Genomic DNA, 19,791 nt, shown 5'->3' on the forward strand with positions numbered 1-19,791 from the left:
CCACTCTTTCCTTACCGTCTCACTCAGCGGAAGGGCTAGTGACTTAGCCAAGTTAAGCCTATATCCCGAAAGTTCCCCGTAATTCTCTATCACAGATAGGAGTGATGTGAGGGAGGCCTGTGGATCATTCAGCAACATCAGCACGTCATCTGCGTATGCCAGTACTTTCAGTTCCCTCCCACACACCTGGATGCCCTTAATGTTACCCTGCGATCGAATTTCTGCCAATAAGGGCTCTAAAGTCAATATGAATAGCAATGGTGACAGAGGGCATCCCTGTCTTGTGCCTCTTTCGATGTCAAAACTGTCTGTGTACATCCCATTTACTCTTAGCATTGCTCGTGGGTGTGTACAATGTTTCTATCGCTTGAAAAAACTACCCTGCCAACCCTCTGTCTCTCAGGACTTCAAACATGAAGGGCCACTCCACCTGATCAAAAGCGCGTTCCGCATCTAAACTCACAAGCAGCCCACGGGCTTCTGAATCTTGACTAGCCATCATGGCTAATAGTAATTTCCGCACGTTAAGGACTGACTGGCGGCCCCGAACGAAGCCCGTTTGTTCTTCCTGTACTAGTTGAGGCACTAGGGGCGCCAATCTATCTGCTAGAATATGAGACAGTAGTTTTGCCTCTACATTAATGAGTGATATGGGTCTGTAGGAGCTAGGGTCCAAGGGGTCTCTGCCAGGTTTAGGTATGAGGCTGACCGCAGCCGTATTCGCATGAGCTGGGAAACACCCCGCCTCTACCACTGTATTTAGATATTCTGTTAAAGGACCTATTATCTGTGATGTTAGTATCTTGTAAAATTCGCCGGACAGGCCATCGGGCCCAGGGGCGGAATGTAATGGCTGTCTGTAGCTCTTTGGCCTCTATCGGGACGTTTAAAGAGGCTAAATGGTCTGTCAAGATGCTCCCCAATTTCCTCTCTTGTAGGTATTTCTGAATTTTCTCCCGGAGGTCCACCCTCCTCACTCCCCCTCTATATAAGGTGGCAAAATGATCTTGAAAAGTCTGCGCTATTTCTGATAAGTTATTTGTAGTCTTGCCCTCAGGCGTCTTTATAGCAGAAATGAAATGCGGTCTCCGGGTTCCTTTTACCAGGCGGGCCATCATTCCTCCTGCTCTGTCCCCAAATTTATACAACTGGTATTTCCTGTACAGCAGGGATTTCTTTATTCTCTCATGTAGTAGACTATTTAAGGCCACTCTAGTAGCCGTCAGTGTCTCATAGTGGGATTGAGTAGGTTCGTGAGTGTATCTGCGTCTCGCCCCTCTTAATTTCTTCTCTAGGTCTATGATTCCCTGGGTGATTTGTCGATTTCGTCTACTGATGTAAGCGATAACCTCACCTCTGAGTACCGCTTTGGCGGTAGACCAAAAAAGAACAATGTCCTCTACGTGTGCCAAGTTATCTGCCTGAAACTCTTCCCATTTCTTTTGCAAGTGGCCTTGGAATTCTCTAGAGGAGAATAAATATGCTGGGAATCTCCACCCCGATGGTCTCTGGAAGAAAGTCCCCGATTCAATATCCACCCAAATGGCAGAATGGTCCGAAATCTCTTCCGGGCCTATTGTGGCTGTAGTGATCCTGGGGAAGAAATCCGGTGTTACCAGGATATAATCTATTCTGGACTGTGTGTGATGTGCTCTGGAGGTATGTGTGTAATCCCTCTCTTCCCCATGGAGGATCCTCCAAGGGTCTATCAGGCCCAGTCCTTGGCAAAAGGTTTCTAACACCGAGGGGGAGGAAGTCAAGCTCCTAGGAGGTGGGTTAGATCTGTCCAACTCTGCATCCATCACCAGATTTAAATCCCCTGCTATTATTAAGGGCCGCCCCTTTCTGTCTTGATATCGGGTTAACAGTTGTGCATAAAATTTTTGCGTTGAGGAGTTTGGCCCATATGCAGAGGCCAACAGTATCTCGTTCCCTTGTAGATTGAGTTGTATCCCCACTAATCTTCCCTCACCATCTTTGTACATCATTTTTGCTGTGCATAAAAGCGCTTTGTGGATCAGGATCGCTACTCCCCCCTTTCGTCCTACTGCTGGGGAGCTAAAAACTTCCCCCACCCAATGGCGTTTCAGTTTCTCATGTTCTTCTTGTGAAAGTCTGGTCTCCTGAAGGCAGGCTATTCCTACTTTATGGCGATTAAGGGCCGCGAGTATTTTAGTTCTCTTGACTGGGGAGGAAATACCCCCCACATTCCATGAGATCAGGCGAATCTTAGCAGATGGCATTCAGGGGTACAGGCTGTCCTGGTAGCGCTAGGATGTTTTGTTTATGTCTCCAGAGCACCCAGCCTTGCCCCAGAGTTCTCTTTTCCCCACTGCACATCTTTTGTCATTATCCTCTCTTTTGTACCTGGTGTTGTTATATGTTTTCTGGACTGGTATCTGTGTTGTATTTCGTGTTCCCAAATGAAATCTTATGCGCCCCTTTCTTCTAACCCTTCCCATCTCATTCCCTATCCCCCCCTCCCAAGAGTCTAACCTTTGTACTCGTTCTCTATCCATCTACCCTCGTTAAGTTGGGAGCCCTACAATGCTCGAGGCCTCCCGCCCTTGTTGGCTGTATAATTAATAAATGTTCTCACAGCTTATTTTACTCACTGCATCAGTTCACTGCAAGGTCCAAGAACAGTCTCATTCTCCCCCTGCTTCCACCGGTTGCGGAGTTAACTTGCTTTCCAACTCAGTGATATATTCCTTGGCTGTCAGCTCTGTGTCAAACGACTTCCACCTTTCTCCATGTCGTATACGTAACACCGCTGGGTAGATAAACATAAATCTGACCTGCAATTCCTGCAAGCGGCGACACAGCGGGTTAAATTTCTTCCGTCGTTCTTGTAGGGATACTGAGTAATCCTGGAAAATTCGAATCAAATGGCCGTCATATTTGGTGGTCTCTCTCTTCAATCTGTAGCCTCTCAGAATCTCTAGCTTATGTAGGTAGTTATGTACTTTTAATATGACTGCTCGCGGTGCCTGGCGGCCATCTTGTCTTCGGCCTACTCTGTGAACTCTCTCCAAACAGAGTGCCCCAGCATGATCTGATAAAGCGAATTCTGATTTGAGCCATTTTTCCACGACTTCTGCTAATGCTGTGTCGCTGATCGATTCTGGCAAACCAATAAGACGTAAGTTGCTCCGTCTCGATCTATTCTCGAGATCGTCAATCTTTTCATTTAGCGCTGTTACCGTACTCTGTAGCTGTTTCATTGTTTGTTGCACCGGGGGGGTGGCTATCTTCCAAGTCTGACACCCGCTTCTCTAACTCTCCTGTTCGCTTGGAAGTTTCTGTCAGACGGGCTTCGAACTGTTCTATTTGTGTCGACAAACGCTCCAAGCGCGGCTCCAGCGCTTGGGTTACTGCCGTCGTTATTTGCAGTAGCTGTTCCTCGGAGAGGGCAAACCCGCCTCGTGCCATTTGCTGATCGGCGCCAGCGTCTGTTCCTCGCGCTTTTTCTTTTTCTTTTTTTACGCTGCGAGCTGGCATTGCTTTTGGTTGTGCTTCAACAAACTTGTCCATCGGTGGGTAAGCTTCCTCTCTGGTCTTTTCTGACCTTCTCAAGAGATTTTAATGAGAATAATTGACGATTTTGGGCGTCGGGCCTCGGAGAGCAGAGATCACACGTCCTGCTCTCTCAGCGCATCACGTGACTCCCCTAGCTTGGCAGAGTTTAAAAAGGGGTTAGACGGTTTCCTAAAGGACAAGTCCATAAACCGCTACTAAATGGACTTGGGAAAAATCCACAATTCCAGGAATAACATGCATAGAATGTTTGTACGTTTGGGAAGCTTGCCAGGTGCCCTTGGACTGGATTGGCCGCTGTCGTGGATAGGATGCTGGGCTCGATGGACCCTTGGTCTTTTCCCAGTGTGGCATTACTTATGTTCTTATCATGGTATGCACAAAACTAACCCATTTGGAGACATTGTCCTTGAGAAAAAACATAAGAAAACTAAGGTTCAAGGGCTAGGCCCTCACACATTAGACTCTAATTAGGAGTCTGATTCCTCACAGATCAAAACACCACAGTACCAAAATCCACACATGCTCACTTTGGTGTCTGACTTTTAAAGGGATGGGAAATACCATTGCAGCCATCCCTGGAAGGGGGATGCTGTAACCAGATGGTATACACTTTTTCTCTTCTCTAACTTGGTATGGTTCTGGGGACAGGAACATACAGAACTAGTGAGGGTCCTGCAAAAATCCTTACACATGGAAGCAGTGGACATCAGAACCTATGTATGTAATAACCGTCACTTACATACAGAATCTGCTGAGTGATGCTGCTCTCTCTCTGAATGGTTTTTTTTAGTTGTTTATTTTTGTTAAATGGCTGTTGCTGCTGGACACGCCAGCAAATACATGTGTATTGCCTGGAATTCCCTATTTTACAAAAGACTCCATGTTAAGCAGAGACTTTTACAAAATACTGGTGGATCTGTGCACATCCTAAGTTGGATGTCCCAATTCCGACTTAAGATGCCCTCTGTAAAACTGGGCTTCGCATCAACTGATCCACCTTTATCCACATTTGTTTATTTAAGAAACTGGTAAGGCAAGACGGGCTGCCGAGAGACTGAACCAGGCCTGGGGTAAGACCACTGCTGCAAGCACTCCCCCCCCCCCCCCCCAGGACTGCCACTTAGCCAGACCACAAAAATTGGGGGTGGCCGAGCCCAAAATGGGGGGGGGGGGCACATTTTGCCCCACCTCCCTGCCCCCCGCCGCAACTCCACATACCTTGGCCCCGCCAACAGAAGTCTTCCTCCAGTGCTGTTCTCTGCTGCACTGCCTGTTCTGTGGCTGCTTTCCCCCTCAAATCGCGCATGAATGACATGAGGAGAAAAGCAGCAGCAGAGTAGGCTATGTGGAGGAGAACAGCTTCTGCTGCCGGGGCTTGGGAACCCCCGCCAACCAAACCAGAGGCCCTGAAGCCCTGTGTCTGCTCCTCCCCAGCCTCTAGGGGGGGCCTGGTGCCAGAGTTCTCACGTCTGCTCCTGTCGGGATGTGATCACCTGGGTCCCTTCAGAAGCAGGAGAGAGACAGACCCCGGCGCCTATATAGATTTCATATGGTATGCAAGAGAGCGACACGGTGCCAAGGCCTAAAATAATCTTTTTTCAAAAGACAAATCAGTATACCGGGCAGATTCCAAAGTCCAGTCCCTCAGTTTACCAGATGAAAACTGTCCATTTGGTTAGTGAACTTGTTTTATTTGCATTTAGCTTCAACATCTGGGAAATAGCCAATGCTTTTAAGTTCTCAATACATCTTCCTACTTTACTCCAAGTTTGTTGGTTATTGCCCAATACAGTTTTAGTATAAAGAATAGATAATTTCAACAGAGGCCAAGGACACAGACCCAAGGTAACTCATAAAAAAGTTAAAAAGGATTGGCGAGGAGACTTCCGGTGATGTCATTGCTACAAGGCAGCCTCAGCCTGAAGCTCCAACTGAGCCCTGCACAAAAGGTGACATAAGTATTGCCATACTGGGAAAGACCAAAGACTATTGAGCAATGTTTTCTCTTCTAAAACTATCCAGCTGGGAGGTATTCCAAGGAGATTTTTTGGTTTTTGGAGAATTTTCAGTTGCAATGGGGCTTTAGTATCATTCCATCTGGTTCTGTACTAGATGATATAAAAGGTAAATTCACTTGCGATCAAAATTTAACAGATTCTGTTTTCCCTCTAGAAAAAAAAAAGAAACATATTTCTAACTGGTATAGCTCTTTATATATCCATACAGGCATTCAGATTAAATTGGGCCAAGTAATGATCTGACCAGGTTACAGGGTTCCAGTTTAAATCTGAAACAGTGTTATGATAGTCAGAATAAGAGGAGAAAGCTACAGCATCTAAAGAATGCCCCTTGGCATGCATAGACCCCAGTCGATGATGGATTGGGGGGGGGGGGGGGGAGTAAAGGTGCGCTTGTTTTCTGAGCTAAGGCTGGACTTCATGCCTCTTCCTGTAGAACCAGTGTCTTGCACCACTCTGCAGATTATCTACATACAATGTGTGTTGTCTCCTTCACCGCAGACTTGCAACTAAATATTTGGAACTTACATTCCCTTGGAGACTCGGTGTCCAACCCTATAGGATTTTCATGGTTGCTTTGCAGTATTCAAATTGTATTTGTTCTTAGTTTTAAAGGAACCAGGCTATGCTGTGAATATACTGTTCCCTGTTGCAAGAAGGGTCTTCTTGATCATTTACAACTGTGTGCTTATATATATTAGGATCGTGTATGCTGATAGGGGGGGGGGGGTTCTTTGCTGTGGGTTGGCTTTGATGTGTGGGCATGATGTTGCTCTTAGTTTAGGGGGAGGCCAGGGCTTTTGGAAAAGTAACATCTTTAAGGTGGTTACTGTAATTATGGGGCTGAGGTGTGGGGGAGGGTTGTTTGGCACAGTGGACAAGGGGAGGTAAGTTTTGGAACTTTTGGGGGGTTTGGTTATAGTTATGCATGTTTTTTTAATTGGCTACTGCAGTGGAGTGTCTTATATGTTTTGTGTTTTTTAGGGGTCTCACTGGGTTGGTACTGCTGTGCATGTGTCTGGGGGGGGGTGGCTGGGACATATATGGGATCATTTTGTATTCCTCCCTTGCATGTAACAATCCCTAAACCTCACAAGATTTTAACTTGGAATGTGGGGGGCATCTACTCACCTATAAAGTGACAGAAAATTCTTCATGCTCTGAACAAACGTGGAGCATCTATAGTTTTTCTACAGGAACCCCATAGCACTTTATTCACTCAACGTGAGACTTTTATCATTTTCTAACCCATTCAACAATGTGGACCCAGTTACAAGCAGACTGAAAAGGTGTTTCCAGGAGTCGAGAAGGGAAAGGAACAAACAAGACCCACAGGCTTGTTTGGTCAAAAGAACAGGCGTTATTTTGCCTAGAAAGTTTACCCACAAAGAAATCAGGAGCAGATCTGTGGCAGTTATATTTTGGTTTGACAATAGAGAAATCAAAAGTACTACCTACCAGTACTACTTATCATTTCTATAGTGGTATAGATGTACACATCATATTGCCTACCTATTGCATCCTCTGTATATGGGAGAACATGGGGGGCAGATATATGGAAAAAAAGAGTTTCCCTACATGTAGAAAGTTTTTGGTATGTATTTGTAGGTGACAAATGAATTAGTGTATGAGAGCGTGACAAAGTGAGGACATCAATATGCAGTAAAAGTATGTGGCTTTAGTTAAGAGCCAGAGAGATAGTGTGCAAGTTGTAAATAAGAGACTAGGACCCGATATGTAAAGGATATATGCTCCTAACTTCGAGAGTTAAGCTCCAAAACTGGCCTCTTTGAAAATTTACTAGGGCTGAATACATAACTTTATACTCAAAATTTCACCAAACTCCTAAATTAAAGAGTATAAAAAGTAGGTGGCAACATGGGCAGATTTAGGGTGGGGGAAACAGGAGCTTAGTCATGAGTTTTGGCATTAGGTTAATAAATCTAGCCCAATAAATGTCAGGCTTAAAATTATAAGCGGAACTTTTAAGCTCCTATATTTTTTTTTTTTTGGCCAAAAACTTAGGGGCCAACTTCACTAAAACTTAGTGTGCGCTAAACGCTAAAAAGCCATAAGTATAGATGGACTTCTTAGCTTTTAGGGCTGGATTCAATAAATGCTGCTCAAAATTGGCGTCTTTTATAGAATAGAATGTAGCAAGGAGTTACACCAACCGAAACCAGGTGTAAATCCCGGCATGCAAGTTGGGCACGGAGCCACATATTCTATAACACTGTGTCCATTTTAAGGGAATGTCCTGACCCGCCCATGCTCCTCCCATGGCCACACCCCCTTTGCAGATCTGCCCAAAACCACATAGGCGTTATTCTATAAATAAGCATGTGTGTTTTCACACAGATCTGCTATTTCTGCCCTGTTTTGGTGCCTTGCACTCGTTAGAACGCTTTTCCATGCTGAAAATTCAGCATGGAGATAGCGCCCTAAAGTTTGGCGCCATTTATAGAATTTCCCTGTTATTGCACACTAATTCCATTAGCATGTGTAAGCTTTCGTAAAAGGGCCCCTTAGGTTCCTAAACTCTGCTGAAAATAGGACACAAAGGAGTACTAAAGGATTTAGTGCTCAATAAATGATAAGATGCCCATAGGAATATAATGGGCATCTTATCATTTAGCTAACGCTAAATCCGTTAGCACGCCTTAGTAAAATGACCCCAAAGTCAGGAGCCTAACTTTGGTCTTCAGTGCATAAATTTAGAAGCTCAGTTTTTGTTTTTTTTTTAATATATCATGCCCCTAATCTTTAGGGCAGACTAATGCAATTTCTAAAAAGTGAGAGCTATCCTCCCCTAAGGTACTGACTCTTAAAACCAATTTTTACATAAGAAGCTTCAGCTAGCATGCAAAAAGAAGTCCCACTGTTCATTTTTCATTTTTAATCTACAGTTCAACACTTATTTGCTTGCTTTCTGATCAACACAATAAAAGTGATCTTTGCTTGCTTTGCAGAAACTTTGGAGTTTCACTGTGTTCAGGTTTGTGTGACTTTGGGGGCATCATAGCCCCATTCCTGCTTTTCCGGTTAGCTGCTTTATGGATGGAGCTACCTCTGATCATTTTCGGTAAGAATTTTATGATATTTTCTCTCAAAAATTTGGAAAAATATGTGAGCACTGTAAAAGTCATGATTTGAGAGTAGTTTATCAAAAAAAAGGAAGGAATAGCCCAGTGGCATAGCCACAGGTGGGCCTGGGCGGGCTGGGGCCCACCCATTTAGGGCTCAGGCCCACCCAACAGTAGCACACATTTAGTGGTAGCTGGTGGGGATCCCAAGCTTGGCCAGCTGAAGACTTACCCCCTGATGGTAACAAAAGTGCTACTCTCCATGATACTGGCACCTGAGCATGCTCATTTTTCAGCACATGCCTGCTGCAGCCTGCCAAGGTGGAAAGAAGCGTTTCCCCGTCAGTTGAGATATTATTTTGGTGGTGGTTGGGGGGTTGGTGCCCACCCAGTTCTTGCCTAGGCCCACCCAAAACCTGTTGCCTGGCTACGCCCCTGGAGTAGCCTAGGATGCAGGGCTCAAATTCCACTTTTTCCACTGATCCTCCTTATGGAAGCCATTTTGTCTCCCATTGCCTATAGTACCTAGTTACGTGGTACGCTCTTTGTGGAAGAGACTTATTATACCTAAAAAGGTTGCAAACCACTTATGAGCTAAAAATTGAAAAGGTAGTTGGTTATGAGAGGCATGACAAAAGAGAAAACAAAGATCATTTCTGGATAGTAGTGAAGCAACTAAAGAGAAAGTGAAAATGATGCATATACTGACGTAATAAGTGCCTGGTCTGTACTGCAAAACATGTTGCAGGTTCAGTAAACTACAAAATTATCTTCACCATTATCCCTGTAATGTAACATCCGACACTATTCTGGAAAACGAAAAGACACCAGGGTGGAGAAATTCCAGCCACAAAAGTCAAGGAAAAGTAGAAACAATTAGCCTAAATTAGCACTACAGGAAATTACCTTAAATACATTCCACACTCTTAAAAAAATAGATTTCATGCTGCATGAACTGATCAGTTCCGACAGTGAAGTCTAGTGAATATACTGTATATTAAAAAAAATATTGACACCTCCAGAAAGAGCTATATTATTAATTATAATGCAGGTTTTGCTGTTCTAGACAAACCAACTCACTGCAGCCTGGACTTATAAGTGAGAGTTAGTGTGTGGAAGATGCAAAACCCTCTAAGCAAAGAAAGAACTTTTCAATACATCTAAAATGTTGTATTTCCCTTTCAATTTTTCAGGCTGATATATTTTTTAAAAAGAGCAACAACAAGCGATTCTCATAACCAATACTCAGGACACAATCGGCTAGTCAGGTTTACAGGGTAACCACATGCATGAGATACATTTACATACAATTGAAGTGGTGCATGCAAATTTAGCTCATGCATATTGAGTAGCCTAATGGTTAGTGCAGCAGCCTGGGAAACTGGGTTCAATTCTAACAGCAAAAAACACTAGTGCATAGAGCTTTAATCAAGCTGTTGTTGATTTTATAGGCGAAAGAGACCTCAGAAACCAATCGGATAGCAATCCTTGGTTGAGTACGGCTGAATTTTCAGCCAGTATTAATTTTCTATCATCGGGCTCACAAAACTCCTTTTAAGTGCTATATTTTTTATTGTGCATCAGAAATTTTGTTTTTAATATATATGTATTTTTGAAAATTCTACTGACAGTGATATAAGCGACAAAATCACAAAGAGGGGCATAATCGAAGGGGGCCCAAGTTTTCCTGAGGACGTCCTCGCAAGACGTCCTCAGGAAGGGGCGGGGAAACCCGCATTATCGAAACAAGATGGGCATCCATCTTTTGTTTTGATAATACTGTCGGGGACGCCCAAATCTTAACATTTAGGTCGACCTTAGAGGTGGTCGTCCTTAGAGATGGTCGTCTCCGGTTTTCAGCGATAATGGAAACAGAGGACGCCCATCTCAGGTTGACTAAATCCAAGCCATTTGGTCATGGGAGGAGCCAGCATTCATAGTGCACTGGTCCCCATGACATGCCAGGACACCAACCAGGCCCCCATAGGGGCACTGCAGAGGACTTCATAAATTGCTCCCAGGTGCATAGCTCCCTTACCTTGGGTGCTGAGCCCCCCCAACCCCCCCCCCAAAACCACTCCCCACAACCTTACAACACTACCTTAGCCCTAAGGGGTGAAGGGGGCACCTACATGTGGGTACAGTGGGTTTCTGGTGGGTTTTGAAGGGCTCCCATTTACCACCACAAGTGTAACAGGTAGGGGGGCATGGGCCTGGGTCCGCCTGCCTAAAGTGCACTGCACCCACTAAAACTGCTCCAGGGACCTGCATACTGCTGTCGGGGAGCTGGGTATGACATTTGAGGCTGGCAAAAAATATTTTTAAAGTTATTTTTAGGATGGGAGGAGGTTAATGACCACTGGGGGAATAAGGGGAGGTCATCCCCAATTCCCTCCGGTGGTCATCTGGTCAGTTTGGGCACCTTTTGAGGCTTGGGTGCAAGAAAAAATGGACCAAGTAGTCGGCCAAGTGCTCGTCAGGGATGCCCTTCTTTTTTTCCATTATCAGCTGAGGACGCCCATGTGTTAAGCACGCCCCAGTCCTGCCTTTGCTATGCTTTCGACACGCCCCCATGAACTTTTGTCATCCCCGCGAAGGAAAGTGGTTGAGGACGCCCAAATGGGCTTTCGATTATGCCGATTTGGGCGACCCTGGGAGAAGGACGCCCATCTCCCGATTTGTGTCGAAAGATGGGCGCCCTTCTCTTTCGAAAATAAGCCTGAAAGTGCATTAATATTACAGCACTGGTCTTAACATTCAGAGTGCAATGGTAAAACAGCACTTATCTTAAAGTTCAACGGGGCCACCGTTTCACCCGTCTGCGACTTCTTCATGAACTATTGCTGCTTAATTTCACTGAAAAAAATCTGAAAAAAGAAAAATCTTATATAAGTTCTACTAAATACTTTTTAAACTATACAGCTTGAACATGACTTCTCAGTACATATACTTCCAGTGTCAAAGCTTTTCCTGCTTCAAAATGGTGCCGTTACATCACACGCCAACTTTGATTCTTTAAATAGGGATACCATCATGAAATCTTAGAGATACATGGCCTAATGCAGTTAGTAAAATATATGCCAGTCAATCGAATTATTTAATCCTGCTGGCTCTTGTAAGCAGGTGCCTCTAAGTGCAGCCAAGGATAGAACAATCTCCTTCAGCCACAAGCTTCTGGTACAGTCAAAATGTCCACCAGCAACTTCAATTTTAAGGCTTTTATTCCATGCAGGTTTCTAGTAGACTGACACACGGTTCCAACAGCAGCATTCATCTTTAATCTTAAGCACATGTAAGCCACCTGAAAGCATGTGGCAAATAGTCCCCTTTAAGCAGTAGGCTACCAGCACCTACCAGGATTCAATACAGGCTCACAGTCAGCTTCAGTCTGGGCTCTTTATCCAGTGCACAATAAACAGTAGTTCAATTCCCAAGACAAACAGTTCAATCAGTTCATCATCCCAGTTCAATCACAAAGCAGCCTTTACTTTCAGGAGGTTTCAATACTTTAGGGACTTCCTCACACCCAAGGGATTTCAGCCTGCTTCAGTACTTTAGGGACCTCTCTTGCCCAAAGATTTTCAGCCTGCAACTGCTTCTCTCCTCCTGAACTGAACTCCTGAGACTCTTTCCCACCTGCCTAATCAATCCCTGGCTTCTGCTCTCACAACCAGTCATTCTCCTTCCACTAGTTTCCACCACACCCATACCAGCTGAGTTAAGCATTAGCCTAATGATGAGCTCTTGCACACAGGGTTTCCTATCTCTTTCCCCCTAGTGGCAGCCAATCTACACATCCTGCTAGCTTACACCCATGTCTTCTCCCATTGCAGCTAGGAGTCCAGTCCAGGTTCCTCATCTTACCCCCTGGCTACTTGTCTGCAATGCCCTCTGGGACTTGTATTTCAAACTGACACTGCCTTAACCCAGTTATCCTGGAGGTGACTTTATCACACTCTACAGACTTAAGTTGAAAGATCCACTTAGCTTCTTTACATTGCAACAACAATTTGCAATTTCCTCCTCTTCTTAGCGGTTCAGTCTTATCCAGGGCACAACATCTGAGATCTTCAAAAGAGTGTTTCATTGACATACAATGTTCCACTAAAGGTTCTTTGCAGATCATTCTTCTTATATTCGATCTGTGTTCCAATAGCTTGACTTTCAACTATCTTGTAGTCATGCCTACATATAATTTGCTGCATGGACAACAGCTCACATAAACTACATGATGTTAAACAATTGGTGTAATGTTGTAAATGGTACATTTTGTGATTAATTTCATCTTTGTAGTGTGATTCAACAAATCTGACAGGTGCCACATTTAAAATGGCCAATAATTTGGTGTTCGTTGCCTCTTGGCTTTGTACATAAATCTGTAGGCCTTAACTTTTCTTTTAAGTTATTCCCTATTGCAAAAGCAATGTGTAAATTTAGGTCTTTAAAAATGGGGATTGATTGTATAATCTCCCAACAGTTTCTCACCATCTTAGCAATCTTAGGGCTGTTTTCCATATATTTCATTACCATTGTACAAGTGCCTTCATCCTTAAATTTTGGACTTGGGCCAGACAAAGTAAGATCCCTGTTGTTATGTTTGGCTCTTTTATATGCTCTACTAAGTACCTTACCTGAATACCCTCTGTCCTTCAATTTGTCTATTACATTTTTAGCTTGTTTTTTATACATCTTGTCATCTGAACATATTATTCAAATTCTCAACATTTGAGATAATGGTAAGCTGTTCTTCAAATGAGTTGGATGGCAACTTGAGTTATGCATAAATGTGTTTCTTTATATGACTTTCTTTGAAAGAGAATGATTAGAAAAATCACCATTTAAAGATTTAATACACCAATGGTGGAGGTTCATAGATGACATTTATGTTGTGGAAGGGAACAATCGTTGAATTACAACATTTTATCAAGTGACTTAATACCTATAAACACCAACATCCAGTTCACTGAAGAACATTCTTTTACAATTATCCATTATCTTGATGTTGAAGTTTCACTGATCGATCAACAGTTTCACACAAGGGTTTATGAAAAGACAACAGACAGAAACACATTTTTGCAATTCTGCCTTGTCATAGATTCTGTGACTAGTTGCAGGGGGCCTGACTATTGTGGAGTGGGTCCCTCAGTGATCACCCCACCCCTGAAGGGAGGCCTGACATTTGAGCACCAGCACCTTTTTTGCTGGAAAAAACACACTGGGGCTCAGACTGAAAAGACTGCTTGGCTCTATCCCTACTTCTCAACTACTGGAGTTGCCGTTGGTCAAAGCCCACTATAGCCCATCCTGATCTGTCTTGCCAAATACAGGACAGACCATAGAAGACTGTCCAGCACTGGCCTCACTTTCCTACTGCTGGAGTTGCAATCTAAGAACCACCCCTGCCCATCACAAATGAACTCATAGCTGTTGATGTGTTAAGTCCTGTTTTTGCCTCCACCACCTCAGAAGCTGATCATAAGTGTGCATGGGGGTTTTGTTTGTAACCCTGGTCGCTTGGGTACTGGCTACCTCTGGGGTCGGGCACTCAATCCAGGGCCTACAAAACATAAATTGTCTGTGCTGAGCTGGGCACAGGCCAGGGCCAGGCTTTACCCCAGTATGCCTTGGGGTATTAAGCCACAAGTCTTTACCAGTAACTGTTCATTTCCCTTCTTACCCCCTAAATTAAAGAGCATAAAATGTAGGTGGCAACATGAGCAGATCTAGGGTAGAAGAAACAGGAGTGTACTACTGAGTTTTAGCATTAAGCTTATAAATTAGGATCATAAATCTAGTCAAATATATGGCAGACCTAAATTTATAAGTATAACTTTTAAGTTCCTTAATACATTTGTGTGCAAAAAAACTTAGGGGCCAATTTCACTAAAGCTTATTACGCACTAAATGCTAAGAAGCCGAAAGGTATAAAATGGGCTTTTTAGCTTTTAGGGCTGAATTCATAAGTACATAAGTATTGCCATACTGGGACAGAACGAAGGTCCATCAATCCCAGCATCCTATTTCCAACAGTGGCCAATCCAGGTCACAAGTACTCGGCAAGATCCCAAAACAGTATAATACATTTTATGCTGCTTATTCTAGAAATAAGGAGTGAATTTTTCCCAAGGCCATTTTAATAATGGTCTATGGACTTTTCCTTTAGGAAGCCATCCAAACCTTTTTTAAACCCCACTAAGCTAACTGCTTTTACTACATTCTCTGGCAATGAATTCCAGAGTTTAATTACACATTGAGTGAAGAAATATTTTCTATGATTCATTTTAAATTAACTACTTTCTAACTTCATTGCGTTGCCCCTAGTCCTAATATTTTTGGAAAGAGTAAACAAGCGATTCACGTCTACCACTCGACTCATTTTATAGACCTCTATCATATCTCCCCTGAGCTGTCTTTACTCCAAGCTGAAGAGCCATAGCTGCTTTACTCTTTCCTCATAGGGAAGTCGTCCCATCCCCTTTATCATTTTCGTCCCCCTTCTCTGTACCATTTCTAATTCCACTATATCTGAGATGTGGTGACAAGAATTGCACACATTTGAGGTGTGGTCGCACCATGGAGTGATACAAAAGGCATTATAATGTCCTCATTTTTGTTTTCCATTCCTAATAGTCCCTAACATTCTATTTGCTTTCTTAGCCTCCACCACACACTGAGCAGAGGGTTTCAATGTATCATCAATGATGACACCTAGATCCCTTTCCTGGTCGGTGACTCCTAATACGGAACTTTGCATTACGTACCTATAATTCGGGTTCCTCCTTCCCACATGCACCACTTTGCAATTGCTCACATTAAACGTCATCTGTATTTAGATGCCCAGTCTCGTAAGGTCCTCTTGTAATTGTTCACAATCCTCTTACGATTTAACAACTTTGAATAACTTTGGTGCTCATTTTCAAAGCACTTAGTGCTTTGAAAATATGCCTAATAGTGTCATCAGCAAATTTAATTACCTTACTAGTTACTCCCATCTCTAGATAATTTATAAATATGTTAAAAAGCAGCGGTCCCAGCACAGACCCCTGGGGAACCCCACTATCTACCCTTCTCCATTGAGAATACTGACCATTTAACCCAACTCTCTGTTTTCTATCTTTTAACCAGTTTTTAATCCACAATAGGACACTACTTCCTATCCCATGACTCTCCAATTTCCTCTGGAGTCTTTCATGAGGTACTTTGTCAAACGCCGTTTGAAAATCCAGATACACAATATCGACTGGATCACCTTTATCGATGTTTGTTCACCCCTTCAAAGAAATGTAGTAGATTGGCGAGGCAAGATTTCCCTTCACATGGAATTTCAATCCATAGTGATTCCAAGATATGGTTTGTTTCCTGCAGAATTTTCTATCTATTTGATCCAAGGCTCTCCTTAATATACAATGCTACCCCTCCACTAATTCGATCCACCCTATCACTACAATATAATTTGTACACCGGTATGACAGTGTCTCACTGGTTATCCTCCTTCCACTGGGTCTCAGAGATGCCTATTATATCTAATTCTTCATTTAGAACAATTTATTCTAACTCTCCCATATTATTTCTTAGGCTCCTGTCATTCACATGTAGACATTACAAACTATGTTTGTTGTTCCTATTTACATTATGCTTAGTACTTGACAGAATTAATTTGCAATCTTTTGTCTGATTTTTATTTTTATTTAAGGACACATGATCTACTACTGTCTCTTTTGCAACCTCACTATCAGGATACCCTATCTTCCCTGTTTTGGTGATATCTTTGAAAGATACCTTATCCCTGAACACCCCATTTACCCCTCGGTCATTTAGCGGTCCAACTGATTCTTTTGCCGGCTTCTTGCTTTTAATGTACCTAAAAAAATTTTTTAATATATGTCTTTGCCTCCAACGCAATCTTTTTTTCAAAGTCCCTCTGCCTTCCTTATCGGCGCTTTGCATTTGACTTGACATTCCTTATGCTGTTTCCAGTCGGATCCTTCTTCCATTTTCTGAAGGACTTTCTTTTAATTCTAATAACTTCCTTCACCTCACTTTTTAACCATGCTGGCTGTCGTTTGGTCTTCTTTCCTCCTTTTTTAATACACGGAATATATTTAGCCTGGGCTTCCAGGATGGTATTTTTAAACAGCATCTTTGTTTTGCAAAGTTTTGCTCAGAAAATCTTCACACTCTGCTTTTCTAAATATAGCACCTGAAACCCACATTGGGGACGATATTCAAAGTGGTTTAAAGAGCTAGGAGAGACTCCTGGACATTTAAATCACTTGTCCTGGGTTAACCAGACATATTCGGCAGCACATACCTGGATAGTGCTACGGAATATAGCCAGTTAGGGCCAGATTCTATATATGGTGCTTAGAAAATCCACATGGAAAACATTTCAGCCTAGACTTATTCTATAAGATTTAGGCACGGTACAGAGTATACGCTCAGTTGATCTCAGCACCTGAAACTACATGCCTCCATTTACAACAAAGAAAACGTGAAGTAAATCCCTGCGTGTAGATTTACGCAGACTGGGCCGTATTATATAACATGCATATATTTGGGAACACCCACGAAATGCTCATTTACCCACCCATAGCCATGCCCCTTTTGAACTGCGCTCTTTGGAATTTAAGTGCAGTTCATTACAGAATACACATGGAGGCATATTTTCAAAGCACTTAGCCTTCCAAAGTTTCATAGATTTCTATGGAACTTTGGAAGGCTAAGTGCTTTGAAAATATGCAAATTAGCGCGTTATGCACATAAATTCGTATTGCTAATTAGTGCTCATTATTGCTTGCTAAGGGGCTAGGGCACACTAACGTTTTTAGCACACACTAATTAGGATGAGCTAAATGCTAGAGATGCCCAGATATTCCTATCAGCGCGTGCTAACAACGCTAGCGTATCTTAGTAAAAGACCCCCTAAGTGCTTAAAAAAACACCGATTGGCTTGTTAAGCCAATTAAGTTACACACTTTGTTATGGAATATGCTTAGATTCCAGTGCGGAACCCTAGGCGCGATATATAGAATCTGGCAGTTAGTGACTAAGCTGAAGCCGACTATTTTGTGGGTGGTTCAGGAGTAGAGTCGGCACTTATATTCAGTGCTTAACCGCATAAGTTAACTGGATAAATAGGACCACATAAACTTAAATGGATAAGTGGTATCTAGCTATATATAACCAGATATTCAATGCCAGTGTTCAGACATAGCCCAGCATTGAATATCTAGGGATAACAGTGACGGTGACCAAAACTATGCTGACTGTCACCAGCTGAATTTCGACCCCAAAGCTTATGCAGAAACAAACACTTTATGAGATGAGCCTCTGGTCTTATTATTATTCACTAAAACATCCTCTGGACATGTATTGGAGCATGAGAAAACTCATGCACTCCTTTTTAACTTGATTCCCTCTGACTTGTCCTAGGTATACTTGCCATGATTTGTGGCGGCCTGGTACTGCTTTTGCCAGAGACCATGGGAATTCCACTGCCAGAAACAATTGAAGATGTTGAAAATCTTTCAAGGTAGGGTGCTGATGCTACTGTCGAATATTTTTGTGGTTAACAAATTGTATCCGTTTTCAATTTGGCCTTAATTCACCAAGATTCAGCCCTTCTCTACCGGGTCACACCCATTATGACTTGTAGGGGTGGGACCCGCTGAGAAAACACAGGCATGTCAGTTCTAGGAACTCCCCACATACACCAGCAGTGGCAGGCAGAGAAAAAGGACTCCTTTTTTAAGGTTGTTCGTAAAATCCAGGAAATTCGGATATATCCGGGAAATTTGTTGTTTAACCAGGCCCCTATGTGAGTTGGGGAAACTCTTTTGGTTGTTAACAGAAAATCGAAAGTTGTGCTGTTCAGTGTTTGACATTTTTTTGCAAATTTATTTAATAAAAAATATTTAATAATAAAGACAACATAGGTACTTATATGACTTTATAATATAGGCTCCCAGAACCAGCCCGATAGCCCAGAAATGCTGACACAAATTCACACCTGCTCCAAAGAAAGTGTAAATTTGTGTGTGTGTGTGTGTGTGTGCATTGTGAAGGTAATTCTATAATGCGAAGGTAATTCTTTGTGGTGCCCCAATATCGCATGGTGAGAGCCTATTCTATATTAGTAACTGGGTATCCAGACCCAGTTATTGATTACAAGCATAATCTGTTATTGGAGTGCGAAAAATCTAGATGTCCACACCTAGTGTAATTGTGGGGGCCTAAATGTGGCAACAGTGAGTGACCCATGTAAATGGCAGCACTGTCCATGCCCCTTCCATACTCCACTCATGAGCTCCCCCTTTGCATTTATGCACTATCCCCCGGATTCTATATATGGCACTCAAAATTGTGCGTGCAAATTTTGGCATGTTCCCAATTTGCACATGCAATTTGATTAAAGAGCCAATTAGCACCAATAAGTGGGTACTAACCAGTGCTTTTTTTGTAGAAAAAAAGGTTCTGGTACTCATTATGGGCGGGGTCACCACATATGACTCCACCCCTATTATAGCCACACCCATATTAGCCACACCTCTTATACCAGCCATGGCACATATAAACAGACATCATTGAAAATATTATACTAGTATTGGAGAAAAAATAACGTGTTTTTCATTATAAATAATTTCTGTAAGTTGTTATAGCTCCAGTATACCCAGTGCAAAATAAGACAGCAGATGTAAATTCTCAAATTGGACATATTCCAGACGCTAAAATGAAAATAAAATTATTTTTCCTACCTTTGTTGTCTGGTGACTTTGTTTTTCTATCCATATTGGTCCCAGTCTCTGATTCTGCTGCTCTCTATCTGTACTCTTAAGTCCGTTTCCAGGGCTTCCTTGCCATATATTTCTTTACTTTCGTCCTTTCTTCTTCATTTCTTGCCCTACATCCATAAGTAAAAGCTGGGTCCTCCTCTGTGGAATTCACTGTAGGAGGTATAACGTGGATCCAGCTTTTGCCTATTTTCTCCATCCATGTGCAGTTTTTCTCCTCTCTTCCCTTTCTCTCATCTCCATTCATGTGCATCTTCATCTTTTTTCTCTCCTCCCTTCCATCCATGTCCAGCAATTCTCCTCTATCTCCTGCCCTCCTCTCCATCCATGTCCAGCATGTCTCCTCTGTCCCCTGCCCAA

The 19,791-nt window shown here is 42.9% G+C and overlaps 1 protein-coding gene across 1 annotated transcript in view; it reads left to right on the forward strand.

The window, feature by feature from the left end:
• Positions 1-19,791, forward strand: part of SLC22A3 (solute carrier family 22 member 3) — a 173,621-nt gene that overhangs the window by 151,306 nt on the left and 2,524 nt on the right. The window contains exons 9-10 of the mRNA XM_030198062.1: positions 8,528-8,640; positions 18,074-18,173. Of these exons, the coding sequence (XP_030053922.1) occupies positions 8,528-8,640; positions 18,074-18,173 (213 nt within the window). The remainder of the gene's footprint in view (positions 1-8,527; positions 8,641-18,073; positions 18,174-19,791) is intronic.

Source organism: Microcaecilia unicolor, chromosome 3, assembly GCF_901765095.1.
Source record: "Microcaecilia unicolor chromosome 3, aMicUni1.1, whole genome shotgun sequence".
Classification (NCBI taxonomy): domain Eukaryota; kingdom Metazoa; phylum Chordata; class Amphibia; order Gymnophiona; family Siphonopidae; genus Microcaecilia; species Microcaecilia unicolor.